The sequence below is a fragment of the Spinacia oleracea genome, chromosome 4, assembly GCF_020520425.1.
Source record: "Spinacia oleracea cultivar Varoflay chromosome 4, BTI_SOV_V1, whole genome shotgun sequence".
NCBI classification, from domain to species: domain Eukaryota; kingdom Viridiplantae; phylum Streptophyta; class Magnoliopsida; order Caryophyllales; family Amaranthaceae; genus Spinacia; species Spinacia oleracea.
Window position 1 is genome coordinate 26,225,087 of NC_079490.1, and position 20,432 is coordinate 26,245,518.

At 37.0% G+C, this 20,432-nt stretch overlaps 1 protein-coding gene across 1 annotated transcript; it reads right to left on the minus strand.

The window, feature by feature from the left end:
* Window positions 1–13,833: 13,833 nt before the first annotated feature.
* On the minus strand, window positions 13,834–20,432 carry LOC130471407 (uncharacterized). The gene is made up of 3 exons (XM_056841506.1): window positions 19,904–20,432; window positions 18,480–19,782; window positions 13,834–13,951 (listed from the first exon to the last, which is right to left on the minus strand). The coding sequence occupies exons 1-3, from the start codon at window positions 20,430–20,432 to the stop codon at window positions 13,834–13,836; spliced, it is 1,950 nt and encodes a 649-aa protein (XP_056697484.1).

The following is a 20,432-nucleotide window of genomic DNA, read 5'->3' on the forward strand; positions in this document are numbered from 1 at the left end:
GTCCTAAATCCTTAAGCAGCTTTAGCATGTCTTAAGTATTTTAAGATTTTAGGTAAGCAAAACCTATTGCTAGTAATCTCCAAATTACTCTTGGTTAATAAATTAATGCCATAATTTATCCCATTGCCACAACTTAATGCCATTGTTGTTTGAGTTATAACCACAATCAACGTGCTCCTTTAGGACGCCTTACCATCTAAGTCAACTAAAATAGCACCTCGCTTTAGCGTAAACCTACTATCTTAGATCCCTAGATTTTTGTAAGTGTTGATTTGGAAGGCAATTTTTAAAACTCAATATTACTTGGACCTAGTTGTTTCTATGTTGGTTCGATTATTTAGTGAACTTAAAACTAATCGATTCATAGGAAACAACCTGTTCATGCAAAGTATACATACATTCATACATTCACGCATAATATATATATATATATTAAATTGCATAAATAATTGGTGATCTAGTATGGCCCAAAACTTCTTGTCTTGAAGCATCCAATCTTCATCACCTCCTTGTTAGCTTGGCATCGTCTTGAATCTTCGTTCAAATGCTAACTTAAAGTTCTAAACTTAGAAATACTTGAAAATAATAAATTACATCAAAATTTCCATGGTACGCAGACCATATTTACAACTTTACATTCAAAGATAGAACGGTGCGCAGACCGTATTTAACTATCCTAAATTTGGCCATACTAGTCACTTGGAGTACCTGCATTGCATAAAATATATATTCTACGCATTCACCCATTCGTATGCTAAAACGAATGGCCCATGTAAATATGCAAGTATTTACGTGAATTAATTAAAATTCACGTTCACATAAACGCGTCCTAAAAGATTAATCAATTTCCAAATTATTAATCCTTAGACTTTATTCTAATTAAAATTGAATTTAATTAATATAATGCGACCTACGAAACAATTAAAATAATTCTTTCATTTTAATTTCATTTAGTGGCTCCCACTCAAACCAATAATTATTCCGGATAATTAATTATGAAATATTAAATTAAAACTCGCGGCTCGGCCCAAGTAAATAAAATATTAAATTAAAAATCCCGTTAGCCCAAATTAATGCAAATACACGAAGCACAACTAATTAAACGATTTAAAAAAACGTTCAATCAAACGGCCTAGGCTTGCGCCCAGCTCGTCGTGCGAGAGGCCCAAGAGCACACGAGCATTGCCCGCGCGCCCAGCCCATCGCATCGCATAGCATGCCATCGCTCGCCCATCGCTCGCGCGCCATGCCTCGCCCACACGCGTCGCGCGCCATGCCTTGCGCATGCGCATCGCGTACCCGCAGCATAGCTACCCTGCGTTGCGTGTGTGTTGTGCATCGTGGGTGCTCGACGTCGCAAGCATCGCGCTTCGCTTCGTCGCAGCCCCGCAGGCATCGCCTGCCCCTGCCTTGCCTAGCGCGCACGAGGCACGCAGCTCGTGCTGCTGCCCGTGTCGCATGGCACGGCTCGCATAACGGCCTCGTATGGCTCGACGAGCCATACTTCCATCATGCCCATGTTCGTGTTTTTGGTTCGTAAAACGGACCAACCTAATTAAAATTAAATTTTAATTCACGAACTTGCATTAATTTTATTTTTCAAAAAAGTTACGATTTAATTTTTCGAAAAACAACGATTTTTAACGATTTAATAAACTTTAACGACAATCCAATTTCGTAAAATTAATAAATCAAGGGCTAACTATATTCAAACTTTTAAGAACGATCGAATCAACTTTAAAATTTGAACCTTTAATTAACAAAATCCGAAATTTTACATCGTTCATAAACAATTAAATTTCAGATTATTAATAAATTGGTTTAAGTGTGATTAAAATTAACGAAACCATTCAAAATTTTAATCCAATAATTTTTAAAATTAGCCACTGACCCATGAAATTATACCCCCTTTCCCAATTAACCGAATTATTAATCCATAATTAATTAAAAATCAATTAGGGTTGTAAAATTTACGAATTGGGGAAAGGCAAAATTAGGGTTTATGCTTATCGGAAAAATATGAAATTTTTACCATAGATCAAGCATGTACCCAGAAACACTGTGACAAAGTTTCAAGCAATTCCGAGTAGTTTAGGTCGACCTTTTAATTAAATTACTGTCCCACACATTTAATTTTTAATAAAAAATTAACAAAAACGCCCAAAAACTGATGTTTCGAGGCCTGTTTTCGCAATTCTATTCTCATGAGTTGATCTTAGAAAATCGTTTTCCATCAGATTAAGGTTTTAAAAATCGAAAAAGCGAATGTTTTTGATTTCGGAATTGCCAATTTCGCAATTAATCCCATAATTCGAAAAAAATTCCGAAAAATCAACAAAAATTCCAAAAATTTCGACAATGCAAAAACAATAATAATCATGCTAATTCATGCTTTGAATACATAAGGCTCATGATACCACTGTAGGGGAATACAGTTAAACATAATAACATGTGCGGAACAATCCCCAAAGCCAGGAAACATGTATAAAGCACAGATTAAGCAAACTTACATTCGAAGCGTGTTTTCCACAATAATCCGTCAACGAACACGAACAAAGAACTCCACTTGTCGTTCCTCTACTTGGTTCACCGACACGATCAGATTCGTCTTGATTATTGTAGCTTAGACAATTGATCAAGAGATTTGCTTTTTGGGATGAACACACTATGGAGGCACAGAGAGAATTAGGGTTCTCTGTTTTCTCCTAGGGTTGTGTGTAATCTGAATTGTGATTGCAGTTAGTTGGAAATTAGGTCATAAGGTTATTTACATAACCTTACTAACCGACCAAGCCATAAGGCAAGGCCGACTAGCAAGCCCGCGCAGCATCACACGGACACGCACAGCGAGCTGGGCCGTGGGCCGCGCTGCTGCTGCTGTGTCGTGGTCTTGGCCCGCGCGTGCACACAGCTGCTCGGCCATGGGCCAACGCTGTTGTGTCGCCTTGCTTGCTTGCCTAGCGCGCGCGCCCATGGGCCTTGAGTGCTTCGTGCACTCGGCTCGTGGGCCGCTCCTCGTATCCGCGTTTAATATATTTCCGATATATTGTTTATCGTTTCGTATACGACGAATCACCGTCGTACGATACGATTTATTCGTTTCGCCTAGCTTACGAATATTCGGGATACGATATACGATTCCGATGCAAGGTCGTATCGTATAATACGTTTCCAACTTAAATCCCGAAAAGCTATTAAATGAATTTCCGATTCATTTAATCCGGTGATCTGTTACGTGTCATTGGTGTGACCTTGTAGGTTCAGTCAAGAGTAAGTTGTGAGTTCAATATCCATTAGAACTCACTGATCGGAAGCATTGCTCCAGCTAGCTGTTCCGATCACTTGATCTCACTGAATTAATTGTTCGCAATTAATCTGAACCTTGGTATTAGACTTAATGCACCTTGGGTGAAGGACATATTTCCTTCACATCTGTCGTTCAATAATTCAAAGCTTGTATGTATGAGATTAAATTAGAGGTGGAGTTTGAAAAGGCATTTGAAGCATTGCGTTGGAAAGTGACAAAAAAAGTTGGTTAGATAGTATTTATGCCGTAAAAGAAAAGTGGGTAGAATGTTACATGACCAATGTATTTTGTTTGGGGATGCGTAACACTCAATTGAGTGAAAGCTTCAACAGGGATTTAAAAGGTTATATGAAATTCACTATGGATATAATGCATTTTTTCAAACAATTTGAGAGATTCGTTGGGCTAAAGCGGAAAAATGAGACAAGCAATGAGTTTCATTCGCGAGAACAACTGCCAAGAATTAAGATGCAGAGATCACCTTTACTTAGGCAAGTTGGCCAAATTTATACTCCTAATATATTCGAAGCCTTTCAAGATGATTATGATTGGTCAACGATAGCTTATATTAAGCAGCCTGTCGAGGGTCAACCAGCAATGAATATAAAGTCGTAATTTAAGACTTTGAAAATAATAACTCTATCGATAAAGAATACAAAGTATTGAGTAATCCTTTGACTGAAACAATTTCATGTAGTTACAAAATGTTTGAAAGACTGGGCATATTACGTGCTCATGCATTGAAAGTCCTTGATACAATGAATATTAAATTGGTTCTCGAGAAATATATTTTGAAGCGTTGGACAAGAAAATCAAGGGATGAAACCGTGCAAGATATTTCTGGGAGGACTATTCTTGAGGACCCTCAGTTGGATGCTACACGTAGGTACAAAACTTTATGTCAAAAGTTTGTGAAAATGGCTACTAGGGCATCCAACTTTGTAGAATCATCATCATTGATAGAGAGTGGGTTGAATAATTTGATTGTTGACGTTGAAAAATTATTCTTGATCCTTAAAATAGAAAACAGTGGAGCTCCTATATTTTCTAAGATGAATGCAAGTGAAAAGCAAGGTGAAAAGCAAGGTGAAACACATGTCTTTATTCCTAATAAGATTACTTTGAAGCCGAAAGAGGGGAAAAAGCCTGAAAATTTCATGATAAAAGTACAAAGAATCTCAATCAAATCAGGCAAAGAGTATCAAGAAGAAGGTGTCAAATCAACCGAATAGATAAAATATACCGCTACAGGTATGTATGAATAAATGTCATAATCTATCTTAATTATGTATTTTTTACTGCTAGCATATTTTTCCTTTTGGAGCCAAAAAATTAGGAAGGAGAAAATCAGAGGGTTTTACCACAACAATTTATGTCATTTGGAACCAACTATCAATATTCCGAAGTACCTAGGAGTAGCTATACACAATTACTCCTGGTAATTATTAGTAAACTACATTATATAAAACAATGTACATTCTTTGTATTATGTTTTTCACGAGCTTTGTGATTTGTAACCTAGGGTTAAACTTATGGAAGACAGGAGGCTCCACCTTATTGTGCTTTGTGGAAAGGGACTTCATTTCCAAATCAGGTATAAAGTTATTATAGCTGCAACAATTTATATTTTGGACATAATGCTTCATCTTTCAGTCGCTTCTTGTAGGTTATGATGTACAAAATTTTAGTCAACTCCATTCCCAGACCAATTTAAGTTATGTGCCAAATGAAAATTGGCTAGGTATGATCTTACTTAGCTCTTCAAATGTGTATCACTTTCTGGATAAAAAAAACTAAGGACTTATTCTAAATGGATGTAGGTTAATGATTCTCTAAAAATTCTCAAAGGATTTAGTGGCTCTAGCATGGAAACAATACCATAGGTGCATGTTTGACCAAGAGTTCGGCTTTAATTTGATTTCATCAAGTATATGATTATGAATTATGGCTATATGTAGTACAATGGTGCTTCTTATTCAATAGTCCAACTGCCATAATTTTCTTTTGGTATTACTGATGTATTTTGAGTTTTTATAATTATTCTTGATGGATTACTTTGGCCCCCTTTCTTTTATACTAACTATTTCAGAAGTCTTTCTTTGTATTTTACCAATCTTGTAGCCTATTCACCAAATTCTTATTGAGTACATCTATTGAGCGAAGACCGATCTATTGGAGGAGTAGGGAGCTGATGGAAAGACATAAAGTGGAGGGTGGTTTGGGATTAAGGCATATTGAAAATCTCAACATGGCCCTTCTGAGTATACAAGCATGGAGGATCCGTAATAATCCTCAACTTCTTGTAAGTCGGATTATGAGTGGGAAATACAAATGTTCACCCATAGAAAAAGTTAACACAGGTAAACAACTTGGCGCTGGTCTCGTGGGGTTTCAGAAGCATGTACAAGGCTGCAACGAGACTGAAAGGGGGTGTAGATAGTCGAGTGGGAGATGGCTCGAATATTGAGATAGAAGTAGATAATTGGGTACAGGGCCAGAACCCCACCTATTTGACAGGAACCCACCCTTCATTTCCATCTTTAGTCTACAGATAACCTTCCAAGACCAACAGGTCAAGAAAAAGTTAGGAGCTGATCCTGCAATTAGTTGGGTAAAGGAGTTAATGTCGGGAGATCATAGGTGGGATGTAAACCTTATTTGGAGATGTTTTGATGCCACTACCGCAAAACGAATTCTTTCTATGCATCTACGGCAGAGTGTGGAGATGTATAGGTTGGTTTGGTGGCCTGCTTCTATAGGAATATACACGGTCAAATCAGCTTATGTGTTTCTTCAAGGGCGGAAAAATGTAAGCAACTCCTTTTGGAAGGTGTTTTGGAAAATGAAGGTTATCCCATCGTGGAAGATGTTTCTTTGGAGATTGATAAATAAGGCTTTGCCTTCGTGTACCAACCTTAAGTCAAGAGGAGTGGTGTTGGATACTACTTGTAAGTGTTGCAAAAAACAAGAGGAATCTCTAGAACATTTGTTTAGGGATTGTGAGTTTGTTCGTAAAGTTTGGAGTGCGGGTTCGCTGGACATTCAAGAGGTTTGTCCAACGCTGTCTATTAGTGCTGAGTTCGTAATTACATTAGGTTCTTCATGTTGAGTGAGCAAGCCAGTGATGAGAAGTTACTGCATTTTATAGGAACCCTTTGGAGTATATGGAGGCATAGAAATGACACCATATTCAGAAAGTTTAGATGACGTTGTTCAGAAGGTGGCGGACAATTTCAGCAGGTGTTGGAAGTTTATGGAGGGTAAGAAGAAGGGAAGAGTGCGTAGCAACATGAGTGGTGGTGGCACTAACCAAGGAGAAATGTACTGGTGTACGGGGAATGTGGCTGGTCCTATCCCCATGAATTTGCAAACTGATGGTGTGTGGAAGAAAATAAAAAAGGGCAGTGGTGAGGATTGGGTTGCTGGAGCAGGGTGGTATGCGGCATGGGATCAAAATCAAATAGAGGGGAAACAACATATTTTATGTTGTTTCGCCTTTACAAGCTGAAGCTCGAGCATTGTGGTTGGTATTACAGGATGTTGTGGAGCTCAGCACCCGGATCGAGGTCACGATCGACAAACTCAATTGAATTGGTGGAAGCATTTCGTGAACCTAGCACAACAAAATTGGAAATAAAGGATCTAATGGAAGATGTTTTTTTTTTGAGGGAATTGAGATTTTTTCTGTATTTCTAAAGTTCCTAGAGTACAAGTCACTAGAGCCCATAATCTGGCGATAAAATCTAGAAAAAGGGACTAGTTGGTTTCGTTTGTTTGTTTTTCCCTCTGCCAAAAAAAATAAAATAAAAAAAATATTGTAGCCTACATAGGACTTGAACCTACATCTTTGTGTGTTTATTGTCACACAACGATCTACCATATTGAGCTAATATGCTATAAAGAAGTAGGTGATTTCTGACTTGTTGTAATATGTTGAGCCAAACATAACAAAGACACACCATAATTCATAGAAAAATCCACTAGCTTAAAGTATAGAGAATGTATAGCAAGCAACAATTAGTGAGCTTTCACTTACTCCAAGTGACCCGATCATGAAGCATATAAAGAAACCCCATTTTAAGAGTTTAACATTAGTGCAATAATAATCAAACGACTAGCGAAATTTGCATTTAATCAAACAAGTAATATGAAAATCTAAGCTTAAATACACTACCAGCAAAACAAGACGGGGAGCATAATTAATGAAATGGTTCAAGTTCGTCAATTGAATCCCCTTTTATTTCATCACCACCAAACGGATATGAACTCAAATCAAATTTGGGCAAACACAAATAAACCCAATAATCACAATCAATACCCAAATAATTCATTAATTGATCACACACCAAACCAACAACAACGGTCAGCCTCCGTCAATTGATAACTGAAGTACATCAATTCACTTTGAATTACACGAAAATAAATATATAAATAAACAAAAATCAAATTACCATGGATTATAAGAAGTACCTGTTATAGAATCAAACGATGCTTATTCGAATTTGAAGGTAGATCTCTGAAATACGGGAATCAGAAAAAAAAAATGGACGACGATTGATGGTGGCCGGCGGTACAGTTTGGGAAGGAGATCGTCATTTTTTTTTGGTAAGAGCAGAGAGAATACATTAGATGGAAGGTTGGTGGGAACTGGGAAGTTTTTATGTTTTATTTTTTATTTTTTTAATAGTGAAGGCCATCAAGCCGTTGATTTCTTTCAAGGGTTGAGATTTACTCAACTCTACCTTGTAGAGTTTCCTAGAAATCCAGAGGATCCGGAGCCAAGGAGAGACATGTGTAAATGCACTCTTTTATTTTATTTTTTAAAAAAGAAAAATTAACACCTCCGTTCTATAAAATCCGTAAAATTAGAGACCCCTTTCCTTTTCACGGTTTCCTGCTGATTATTTCTAGGTACACCGTACACCATCACCCTCTTTCATCGACGAAAGGTAACGAGGGCGGCAGAATTCGACGGAAGCAACCGCGATGAGAGGGGAAAATTATTCATTAATGGTGTATTGATAATATGTAATGGTGGGAATAAGGAAAAAAAATCGATGAAAACTACTTTCAGTGGCTTTGTGTTTTCCGTTGTAGTTTCGTGAAAATTGGTGAAAATTTGTTTAATAAATCAGTTTCACCGAACTAGTTTTTGTTATAAAAAATAGAAAACGGGAAACAACAATAATGCGAATGTGGCCTTAGTTTTCCGTTTTTTTCTTTAAAAAAAATTAAACAAAACTGTTCGGTAAAAGTGTTTAATAAAACAAATTCACCAATGTTTTGACACAACTAAAGCGGAAAAGAGGAAACGAATTTTCTTGGTTTTATGATTTTGGTTTTTTTAGAACATACTCCCCACTGTATATGTATGACAATCAAACTCTCTTTCTCTCTCCTTTCTCAATTCTTCTTTCTTCTAGATCTACTCATTCTCTCCCCTAAAAAAAGCTCAAACATAACCTCTCCAATGGTAGTTGAAGAAAATTCGCAACTTAATCCATCACATTAGCATCCTCCCCAAATTGGATTTGAGTACGTATGAATATGAGTTATTCATATTTCGATAGCTCTTTTGCCTAGACCATTTTTTTATTGGAGAAAATGTATTGTTCATTGGCGGAGCCAAAATAAGTTTATTAAGGGGCCAAACTTAGTACTCCGTATGAATTAATATCTTGTACAAAAAATTGAACTAACTATATATAATGAAAACCAAAAAATAAAAATAATTAGAACTTTTTCTAAAGATTTCAGCTATAGAGGGTCGAACCCGTGCTGAAACTTGAAATAAATATCGAGTACATCACCACACCAACTGCGCTAGCTAGATGACACTTAGTGCTATGTTATGAAACATCTAAATATTTAACAGAAATACAACACCAAGGGGGCCATGGCCCACCTCCGCCCTGACAGGCTAAAGTCGTATCACCTAATCAAATATAACATAAATCCACTAACAAGATAGCAAGGGAAGTAGGGATCGTATCCACAGGGAAACAAGCGTTATTTCTACTATTAATTAACTAGTCTAAACTATTGCAGACAAGAGATTGATTTGGTTTGAATAATAAACTGCAACGATATAAATCAGAAATAAAAGGTCTAGGGTATAGGTTCACCAATGAACAACAATCCAGGATGATAAACAATCAATAATAATCAATGAAATAGTTAATTAGACTAGCATGCTCTCTCGAATCGATACTAATCATAGACTTAGAATTAACGGGCTCTCGCTACGCATTAATCCCAATTCTACCTATTGAAACAAGCCTAAATATCAAATTGCATCTCTCGAGTCTTAAATTGATATTGCTAAACTAATACAATCAAACCTGCGCAAATTTAATTGCAAAGTAAATAGGAGCAATCAATAGGAATTAACAGCTAAACCAACAATCAACAACAATTAATCATCCCTTCATATTCATTTATGGATTCCCAAAACCCTAGAAAATCAACTACTCACACATATCTAGATTAAACCAAATAAACATATTAAATGAAAGCATGATTGAAATTGAATAATAGAATAAGAAATAAAATAATACCTAAACGAAGAACGAAGAATTAGCTGAAATATTGAAGCTTTAATTAAATAAAAGTTAAGTGTTTGACAAAGTTTTTGTGAAAATAATAAAGTTGAAGTTCTAATACTAGGAAAATAATACGGAATCCCCAGAAGAGTCTACTACTAAAAGCTAATTTAATATATATAGCCTGCCCCTTAAACCTACGGAGAGAAACGAACAAAGGAATACGGGTTGGGGCCGAAAACCTGGCACCCCGGTTTGTGAAAACAGGCCGGTTTTCGGTCCTTCCCAGAATAGAAAACCTACAGGTAGCAAAAACCTGGCATCCAGGTTTGTGAAAACCTGCCGGTTTTCAGAACCCGGCCGGTTTTCGGTGCAAAACAACACAAAGTCTCTATCTTCAAAATGTCATAGCTCTTTCGTTATTTATCGGAATTAGAAAAATGACCACTCGTTGGAAAGATCTTGAAATTTAGAATCCAACCCAATTAAAATCACTACATTTGGAATTGTAGAACTTGAGTTATGATCAAACGAGTGGACGATAGTCGCTTTTCTACTTCTTTCACTGTTCGCTTTGCTTGTTAACTCTTCCAACTCAACGTTTGTGCTCTCGAAAGTACATAATCTCTTGTATTGATTCAAATGAGTACAAAATGCACAAAAATATGCTAATTTCTACAACGATGAACCTGAAATTATAACCACACTAAAAGGAGCACATTAGTACTTTAAATCGCTCCAAAGAGCTCATTTGAGATCAAAAAGTACTAAGGAACGAGGGGGTTAAAACACTATAAAATATGAACATATCAAGCCCCCCTTGGTTCCGCACTGATATTGGACTTCAAACCTTCTTCTTCTAAAAGCTACTGCAATATAAGACGTGTGTTTATTAAGGAAAGGTGTTTTGTGACCGTTTCTCTTTCCAAAAAAAAACGTGTGTTAATTTCAAGTTTTCTAAATTTGCTTTACCATTATGTCTATCGCTTACTGCTTTCGAAAAACTCTATGCGTATTTTGAACATCTTCAATAACTCTATGAGAAGTATCATTTAAGGTCAGTAAATTCCCAATGACTCGTGAGGGGACTATTGACATTCCTAGTGATGACCCTTAAGTCAAATGTTATCACTCGGGGGCTCGGGAGACCCTCACCTAAACTTGGTCTCATTCAGATTAAGTTTTGTGTCGCAGTCCATCTACCAGTACTTAGATTATCTCCTTAATCAGACTCAATCAAAGTGGGGGCTAACTATAGAAACCTACATTTGTCCTTATTCCCGAAGCGGTGATTTCAATGATGAAACCAAACACTGGTTGTCTACGCTTTTCTAAGTGTCGACGAACGACCTGCGACTGACTGACGCAATCCCAAAACCCGTATTTCCCTTTTTAACAACTGCTATTTATAGTAATTGCCCTTCTTAGCCGCTACCCAGAATAATAACCGTATAAGATAGATTTTCAAGTGATTGTGTCGCATTACGGTTAATCCTTGAGGAAAGGATAAGAGTCACTCCAATCGGTATCCTTAAAGAGTTGAAAACGTGAATGGGATAGAAATTCGGAATAAAACCAAAAAATCTGGAATCCCGCGGAAAGCAAACACCAGAGCTAGAAAATTTTAGCACGTGGCATGCACACGCCGCAATAATCCAGCGCTCAAACACCAGCGCCATAAAATTTTGGCGCTACAGTTTGATTCTAAGCCAGTTATGACACAGATAGATTTTTGGATGAGTTATCAATGAGTCAGCATCAACAAATCTGGCGCATCACAGCATAACGCTACAATATTCTAGCGCATAAAAGGCCAGTACCACTTTATACTGGCGCTGCCATTTGACTTTCACAAAAACTCGAATTCTTCAAATGTCTATCTTATTTCGACTGGTTACACTATAAATACGACCCTCTAGAATCCGTAAAATGATAACAAACACCACCAATTACCATTCACCATCAAATTTCCACCATACTCCCTAAGCTTGAGTATTAACCGAAACTGCATTTTGTCGCGTTTTCACAACGTTCTGCCGTATTAGCACACTGGCAAGCAGACCCTGTCCGCATAATAGCTCAGTCCAGCCTGAATACTGCTGAAGTCCTAAACAAATCCTAAGCCTAAAATCTGGAAAAATCTCATCAAACAGTCAGTTACCAGAAAGTTCAAAACAGAAAAGGAAGGCTAGTAGAGACAAGTAGTTAGTGTTCCTGAGAACCGCAGCATAGCCTAAGCTATACTGTAACCTGAAATCTATAATTTTATTGCTTTCATCACCACTATAAAATTGTTCATATAAATCTTCTATATTGATCACGACTAATCAGATAATTCTTGGCCAAACCTGTTACTGCTAGGCACCTTCAATTAACTTAAATCATTATTTAGACAATCGTTAGTTAATATATGTGCATTAAAAATAACTCAGATTAGTAATATAGTTTAATGCAGGCATGTCCCTTTCGTCGTAAAATTGAACTAGTAAGGACCGCCGCGTGGGCTAATGTTGGACACTCCCCCCATTAGTAAACTTGCCCCGAACTTTCAATCTCTACTCTGCTGGATGTACGTTGAGCAATCTCCATAACAGGGATCACAAGGGGACCTATGGCTGTTGTGATAAAATATGTTAGTCTTTTGGACATATCACGACAACAAAGTTTTGTCAGTTTTCTTCATTGTAGTTGTAAAACTGAATAACGACTCCTAAAGTCTAGTAAAAAGAGGCTAACGCCCACAGTTAGTTCCGCTTTTACTTAATATTATCGCCAAATCCCGAGGGGGAAGTCGTTCAAGCCATTTTCTTAGGAAAAGTACGCTCGTCCTATTTTTCGACCCCCTCACACCCAAAAATTCATCTTCTGTCATTATTTATTTTTCTTATCTTTACTGGGAGACTATTGGAAGTAAAGCTTGAAAAAAATTCCGCCCGATGGTCATCGGGCGAATGCCGCCCGACCGGGAGCGCGTACAATGTGAAAGTGGGCGAGTAATTCACCCGACCGGGCAATCTTCGTCCAAACGGACGTTCGGCTCATATTCTTTCACTGTTGTGGGTGTCCGATCAGGCGGAGGTCGTCCGATCGGGAAAATTAAAGAAATTTTGTTTGTTGAACGCGCTCCCGATCGATAGGATCATCGATCGGACCATCGGGCATAGACCAAAATACGTCTTTTGTACACTGGATTTGCTTCCTCGTGATTCCTTTTGTAACAACCTTATTATGTACGCGGCAAAGGCTATTAACCTTTCTGATTATGGTGAGTTAAAATGTTTTTAAGTTCCCCTTTACGGGGGTTTTAACTCTTCATTATCAATGGTTAATTGTCATGATTATTATCATTGGATTCCTTTGAATCTCTTGGTTGTTTTGATTCCTCCTTTAATCTTATAAATAAATGTTTCATTTCTTGTTTTGTTTACACAAAATCATTTCCTCTTCCCCTCGTTTGTTTTCTCTCTTTTGGGCATAGGTTCTAGTAACTCCATCTCACATCCAAGAGTGCCATTGTGTGTTGAGAGTTGTGTAAACCTTAGGGAACGAATCGGTGAATACAATTGTGCACTCCGGTTGCACCGAATCTCGTTTTCAAGGTAGTGGTTTGGTTACCCCGACACAACAAGTTCCTCAAGTTCTTCCTTGTTCTTCATATTAGCCTTGAAAACACTTATACATAATAACTCTTGTTGTCACGCTTCTCGATATACGGGACTAAGTTTAGTGTGCTTGGAAAAATTAAATCGGATTTTGTCAAGCCTTTAAAACTTGAATTCAAAAATAAACTATACAGGAGCAAATTTAGCCTCCTACACACACCATACACAAGGCATGTATTGATGCATCCGTGCACAATTCACACATCATAAAATCTAACCAGTAGCCAATGGACAGATGATAGACCCACGTACATTACTACACCAATGTAAACATAACCGAAGTAGGAAAGATAGCTGCAGCGATACCTTGGTTGATCAAAATCTATGCACCAACGTTCTTCTTGCAAGCACCGGAGATGGATGGCTTCTGCTGAACTTTATCATAAGTCTCATTAACATCAATAAACCAATCGAGCATTATCGGAACATTGTCAATCGTTCTGTTAATAAACATTGTATCATCTTCAAAGGTCAGCTACATCATAGCTGAATTTGTTTTCCTCGGCTAAGAAATCAAAGATGTAATGGGGTGACACATCATGAGACATCAATGGTGATTTTTTCATCAATATTAGGTTGTACGTCACCTTGTAGAATTACCGCCAACAGTTCCAACCCTTTTCTTGGGATCACTATTTTGCAACAACCAACCCCCAAACACGACGTATCATCATGCTTGAGCATATCTTTCTTTTTAGTAAATGTTGGTATATACAACCACTTATGTGGCCGACTAGTGTACTAAATGGCATTGCTACCATCATTGCCAAGTCATTTATACAACCCACGCCGATGAACTTGTTTGCAGTGTCTGATAATAAAATGAGAACGAAGAAGAATGGGGGGAAGAAGTATAGGACAAAGAAGAATGGTGGAAGAAGAAGAGGGGGGGTTTATTGGGTAAGAAGAAAAGAAAAAAAAAGAAATAAAATATATAACTAAGGGTCTGTTCGGTATTATATATTTCTTGTTTTTTGTTTTTAAAAAACTGAAAGCTGATTTCAGTTTTTATTTTTTATTTTTATAAAACTGATTTAAAACAACTTTTTGTTTTATTTAGAGGATACTTTGTCATCTTCATTTTCACTTGCTACCTTCATCTTTTTTCTCGCCTAAATTATAGTCATGGCTCCATATCAAATCAAATCTTAATCTAATACCACCATTTTTTCCTCTCATGTTCTTTATCATCCTTACCTATATAAAGTATCACAACTTACCTAGATGAAGTTAAAATGGTAAATTTCACCATCTATATCTTCTTGTCGTTCCAAGCTTCCAACCACCATTATCACTAGCCATCTGTTACAAGGTGGAATCTGGGTGGGTGTTCGCAGGTGTGGGTGGTAGTGACAGCGCTCAAGTGGTGCAGAAGGCGGCGGAGCCGCGGCGGTACTTACGGAGTATGTACTAATAGGGATGCATGTCATCTCTTTTATGGGATTCATCCATTATTGGGGTTGATTTTCTTTACTTTGTTATTAGTTTTCTGGTTTGGTATCTTTGATAGAGTTTTTGGGATTATTACTTCAAAGAGTGGAATTGAATTTTTGGTAATTGACTTATTCACCCAAGATCTATAACAGATAGATGAGTAGTCGGTGTCGCCTCCTCACGAGACGGAGGGATATCTAGGTCATCTGAATTATTGAATTTTGGGTAACTGTGATTTTGGAGGAGAGAGAAATGAGAGGCACAAAGACGATAGAGTGACAGTCAGAGATGATGCGTGTTTTAAAAAAACTATTTTTGTAGAATCACTCTTTGTAGTTTTTGCTCTACCCTTTTTGTTTCATGAAAACCACCCAGTATTTGTTTTATTAAACCATTTAGCTGAATAGGTTTTGATTTTCTTTTTGGGGGAAACAACGAAAAAACAAGAAACAAAAATGGTGCCGAACAACATCTAAGTTATAATAGTCATAATGCCACATCACCAATTTACATGTACTAGCAAGTCGCATTTGAAACGAGCCCTTTTAAAATAGATTAATACAAAAGCTTGTGTAATTCTTAGTTAAATTTAGCATTAGCCCTTCTGAGAAGACCGACCAAATGTTGTATTTTTAAAATCTATTTTTCCAAAAAAAAAAAAAAAGAGAGAGAAAGCGGGTAGAATTTAGTAAAATGGAGGTAATATTACTACAATAACTAGGAATGTCAATATAAGAGGAGAAAAAGTATGTATTTCGAGCCGTATTCCATATTAGATTTATTAATAGTTATTGATGTGCTTGCAACTTGCACATCTTTATGGGCCAATATGAACTCTTTTGTGTAAATATTAGCATACGTAGGTTAGTTGCATATAGGTTGGATTTAGAGTTATTCATACTGTTTTCCTTTCTTGGCTTATGTTCCACGGAGATATCTTCTCTCCCCATTTTCAGGCCAAGCTAAAGCGACGCACAGAGTATTCGCTAATCCAAAAAAGAGAATGACCACATCAATGAGGAACGAGTCCAAGCGTTGCGACATCCTCATCATCCCACCTCTTCACTATCATCAAAGGCTCAGACGAAGAAGGAGAAATATGAGTGGAAAGTTTCCACCAAACCAAGTCTTTGGGGTTGAAGAGTGCATGATGTTTATGCACGGGAGAAGAGTAGAAGAGAAATGAAGCAGCTAGGGACATGATCTTTGCATGGATCGTGCAACCCTTGCATTGCCTTGAAGAAGCTTTGGATACCAGCGATGCACGGACCATGCACATTCGACATGACATGACCCGTTGCACGGACCGTGCAACACCCGTTATGCCACCTTACATGATTATCTTGCACGACCCCGATGCACGGGCCGTGGAACCCTACTGAGCATTGTGCGGCGCATGACGACTACCCCAGTTTTTGGGCACATGTTCCCCCTTGATATATAAATGGAGTGTTCCCTAAATCCCACATGTGTGGAGTATGTAGTAGTTTATTTTCTATGAATTTTGTTTTCTTTTAGGTTGCACACTCTCACCACTTAATTTTTTTCCTAGTTTAACTCTTTAGTTATCTTTAATTTCTTTAATTGTGTTTTGAATTCTGCACTTTAAGAAGTAAGATATCCTCTTTCAATTCAAGTATTTCGTTATTTCTTAGCATAATTTGTAACTGCTTTCATTTATAGCTTTCTTGCAATTTTTTGGGTTTGTAGTGCATGATTTATGGTTGAGTTTCTTTACCCAATTTGGTATTTTCTTGGTGTTCATTCTCAAGTTCATCTTTTAGGTTGAGTTTCTTTAACTAAAATAGGAAGTCATGTTTCATGTATGGTTTGCTTAGATTTTCCAGGTTTAAGTTCTACTATGTGTGAGTAGTTCTCTTAGGTATAGGGGTTGGATGACCCCTAGTAGAATTATGATGTGAAACTTCTTTCTCTCTACTTTTGTATGTAAATTAAATTGGTGTTTACTAGGATATGCAGTTGCATGTTGTGGGATTATGTCCTTGCTTGAGATGGGTGTATGAGTATGCTAGATGAACTAGGTTGGTCTTGTTTGTTTGTTGCTTTGTTCTAAAATTAAAATCATAAAAAAACTGAAGGATAGCTCACTGGAGAAGTAATAACAAAAAGTTATTTTTATGTTATACTAGTTTTGAAGCCTGTGCGATGCACGGGTTTCTTTTATTTGTTCTTTTTTAGTAACGGTTTTGTATTTATGTTATTAGGTTTTGTTACGGTGAATGAATGGTTTTTTTTTTTTGGAAGACAATCAGTAACTATTAACAATAATAATAATTAAGTTCATTTGAAAGATAAAAATGACACACATGCATTAAGTAGATCTAAATTCATTTTAACTTAATTTATTTCATATGTTTGGTTTAGTGGCAATAGATTAAGTTAAAATAAATTTGTTCATAATTGAATGAATGGGTTAAAACCGTTAAATGAAATGGTGCATAATAACTGAGCAAAAGTGAACCTATTACGACAACTAAATAATTGAGCAAAAGTCTAGACTAAACTAAAGTACTTGTAATTTTTTTTAGTGTGATATACCCCCAAATCTCTGATTTTCACGCTTCAATTTGTTTCTCTCTCTTAAAAAAATCTTCAACCAATTCTCTCTCCAAGAAAACTTCAACTGCTTCACTCTCATTTGCAGCGACGATCATCAACGTTAATCTTCATCAAGTTCCATTGATCTTCACCAAATACAGCAAATACCTTCCGAAGTTTTCAGAATATTATTTTATTTAGGTTTATTTCTAAAGGTACAATTTCAATTTTGGGTCTATTTTTCAATTTTGATTTTCTAATCTTATTGTTCTCGAGTAGTATTGTTTGATAATTCTCTATTCAGTAAAAAATATTCTTGAAATAAAATGATTATATGATCCGATTCTAAATTTTATGTTGTATTACTGAAGTTTTAAACTCTGTAATATCATGTTCTAATATTTTCCAATTATAATCACTTGAAGCTATTTGTGGATTTGTGGTTATAATATAGGAAGATCAAACGCGTTTTTAAGCTTAGAAATATTTAGGTGCTTTTTTAGATCTTAGGTGATGCATTGGCGAAATCTATCTATTCGTGCTTGTTTGATTGGCTTGTAGAACAATGAACAAATCTCTAGGTGTAGGCAACTGGAAAATCCATCAGCATTCTAGACATCTATGGCTTCGAATCATTTGAAGTATGTTCTTTTAATTCTTGTGTTTCTTTTATTCTCTCTTCATCTTCTATTTCACTTCTTTAGCTATTTTCAATATTCTTATTGTAGTTTTTTGTTAGAGATAAATAGCTTTGAGTAGTTCTGCATCAATTATGCAAATGAGAGACTGCAGCAGCACTTCAATCGTCATTTATTCAAATTAGAGCAGGAGGTTAGTTTGTTAGGAAAGTTTGAACATTCCAGACTATCATAAAACATCTTTAAAAAATTTCAGATATAAGTTCTACTAAGTTTAATTATGAGCAACATGGCCGATGGGCTAGCTAATTAGACTTAAGGTTTTTTTTCTTTTTACAGGCTAGGCAAGTTTGAAAAAACTTCCTTGTAGACGATGTTCTTTGTGTGGTTTTTGTATTTCTGGTAGGTATCATTGATAAAGAACTTTAGGCCCTCTGGAGAAGTTGTTCTTGATGCTGCCACATAGAGTTGTCCATGGCTGAAAACAGGCTTCGGTAAGTATACTCCCACAAATGAAAGTGATTGTCCTTGGCTCTTGTTTATTGTCATTGCATAGCAAGGCTTCAAAGGGTATTGCCTTCTTTTTAAGATGAAGGGTAGTTTGCTGTCCTTTGATGTCATGACAATTCTGGGTATTAGGACTTTGTTTCCCTGTTTTGAGCCCGTTATGATCCTTCCTTCTATTACAAACTTTCGGAGGTGGGTTATCATAAGCCGAGTCCCATTGCAAAGGCCTTGTGGCGGGTTGATATTTCTAAGAAGCATGACCGGCATTCCTTCTTTCAGCTTTAGCTCATGGTGGGGTAAACCTGGTAACTTTAGGCTGTTCAAATATTCTCTTGGGTATGCATTGAACTGTGTATCACATTCAGCTGAAGATAAGCATATTTCATCGCAGCTTGTGTAGGTCCTTTCCTCTTTGGGTAAGAGACCCATTATGTATTCATTTATGGTGTATGCGGTTTCATTTAAGGGTGTGAGTATAGCCCTTTCCCTTAAGTAGTTGTCGTCACTTTTCCTCTGTTGAAAATCTGGGTAAATTGTCTCCACGATCCCGTCAATTTCTGATATTTCCACTTCTGCTATATATTCACTTGGTATTTCAATCCATGTTCCTTCAGCTTCGTGTTCCTCAGATTGTGTTTCAAGCCTCCCGTCACCCATAGCTAAAATCCCTTCATTGAACCTCTTGTTTTTATGGTAGTTCTCTGCGTTTGTGTTCCCTTCTCGTACCCTCATGCTTTGTTTGAGAATGAACACATTGCATTCATTCCAAATGTAGGATCTGTTGATCGATGCTTGTACAATATCTTGTCTTCCTCCTTTTGGGATGATGGGTAATACCTGCCTAAAGTCTCCTCCAAGTAATACTACCTTCCCACCAAACAACTTAGATGATGATTCGCAGTTCTTGTCTCCCATTATATCCCTTAGAGTGCGATCAAGTGCTTCAAATGCTTCAAATGCAAACCTGTGGTCCATAGGGGCTTCGTCCCATATAATCAGTGATGTATGTCGGATTAGTTCAGCTAGTTGTGATTTGCGGCTGATGTTACACGTGGAATTTTCTAGGATTTCAATTGGTATCTCAAATCTGCTATGTGTTGTTCTTCCTCCGGGCAGCAATAGGGCAGCAATACCTAAGATACAGTAAAATTAAAATATCTTATCATGTGATGCAATCAATTATGCTTTTTGTCAAATATTGGTAAGCAATGTAATTAGATAATAACATAACTCTAAGATAGATAGATGGCTGACCTGATGACGCAACATTTAGAACTATTTTGCGATCAGCACGTAGCTTAGCGGTGATGGTGCAGTACAGGAATGTTTTTCCTGTCCCTCCATGGCCGTACACGAAAAATGTCTCCCCCGTGTCTTTTTCGACAGCTTGCACCACTCTGTTGTAAACATCTAATTGCTCTTTGTTTAGCCTTTTTATTCTATCGGACCAATCTGCTTGTAATTGTCTGGTGTCGTAGAGTCTTTCTTCTGCTATAAGCTTGTTTTCCATGCAATCTACTTCTGTGAGATCAGGTTGTGGCATATCTTTGAAATCAGACAACGACTTTCCAAATTTCATCAGGATTCTGTTGATTTCAATGAGGGTGTATGTCCTGATCTGATCTTCCGAGAGTATAAGATTTGGATGTTTGAATAACCTCCTTTTCTTCCGTTGTATGTCATCTGAAAGATCCTTGAAGATGCTCTCCCATAAGCTTCGCATGTCAGTTACTTTGCAGAATAACAGTAGGGTTACAAAGAGTTCTCTAAGCTGTGATGGCAT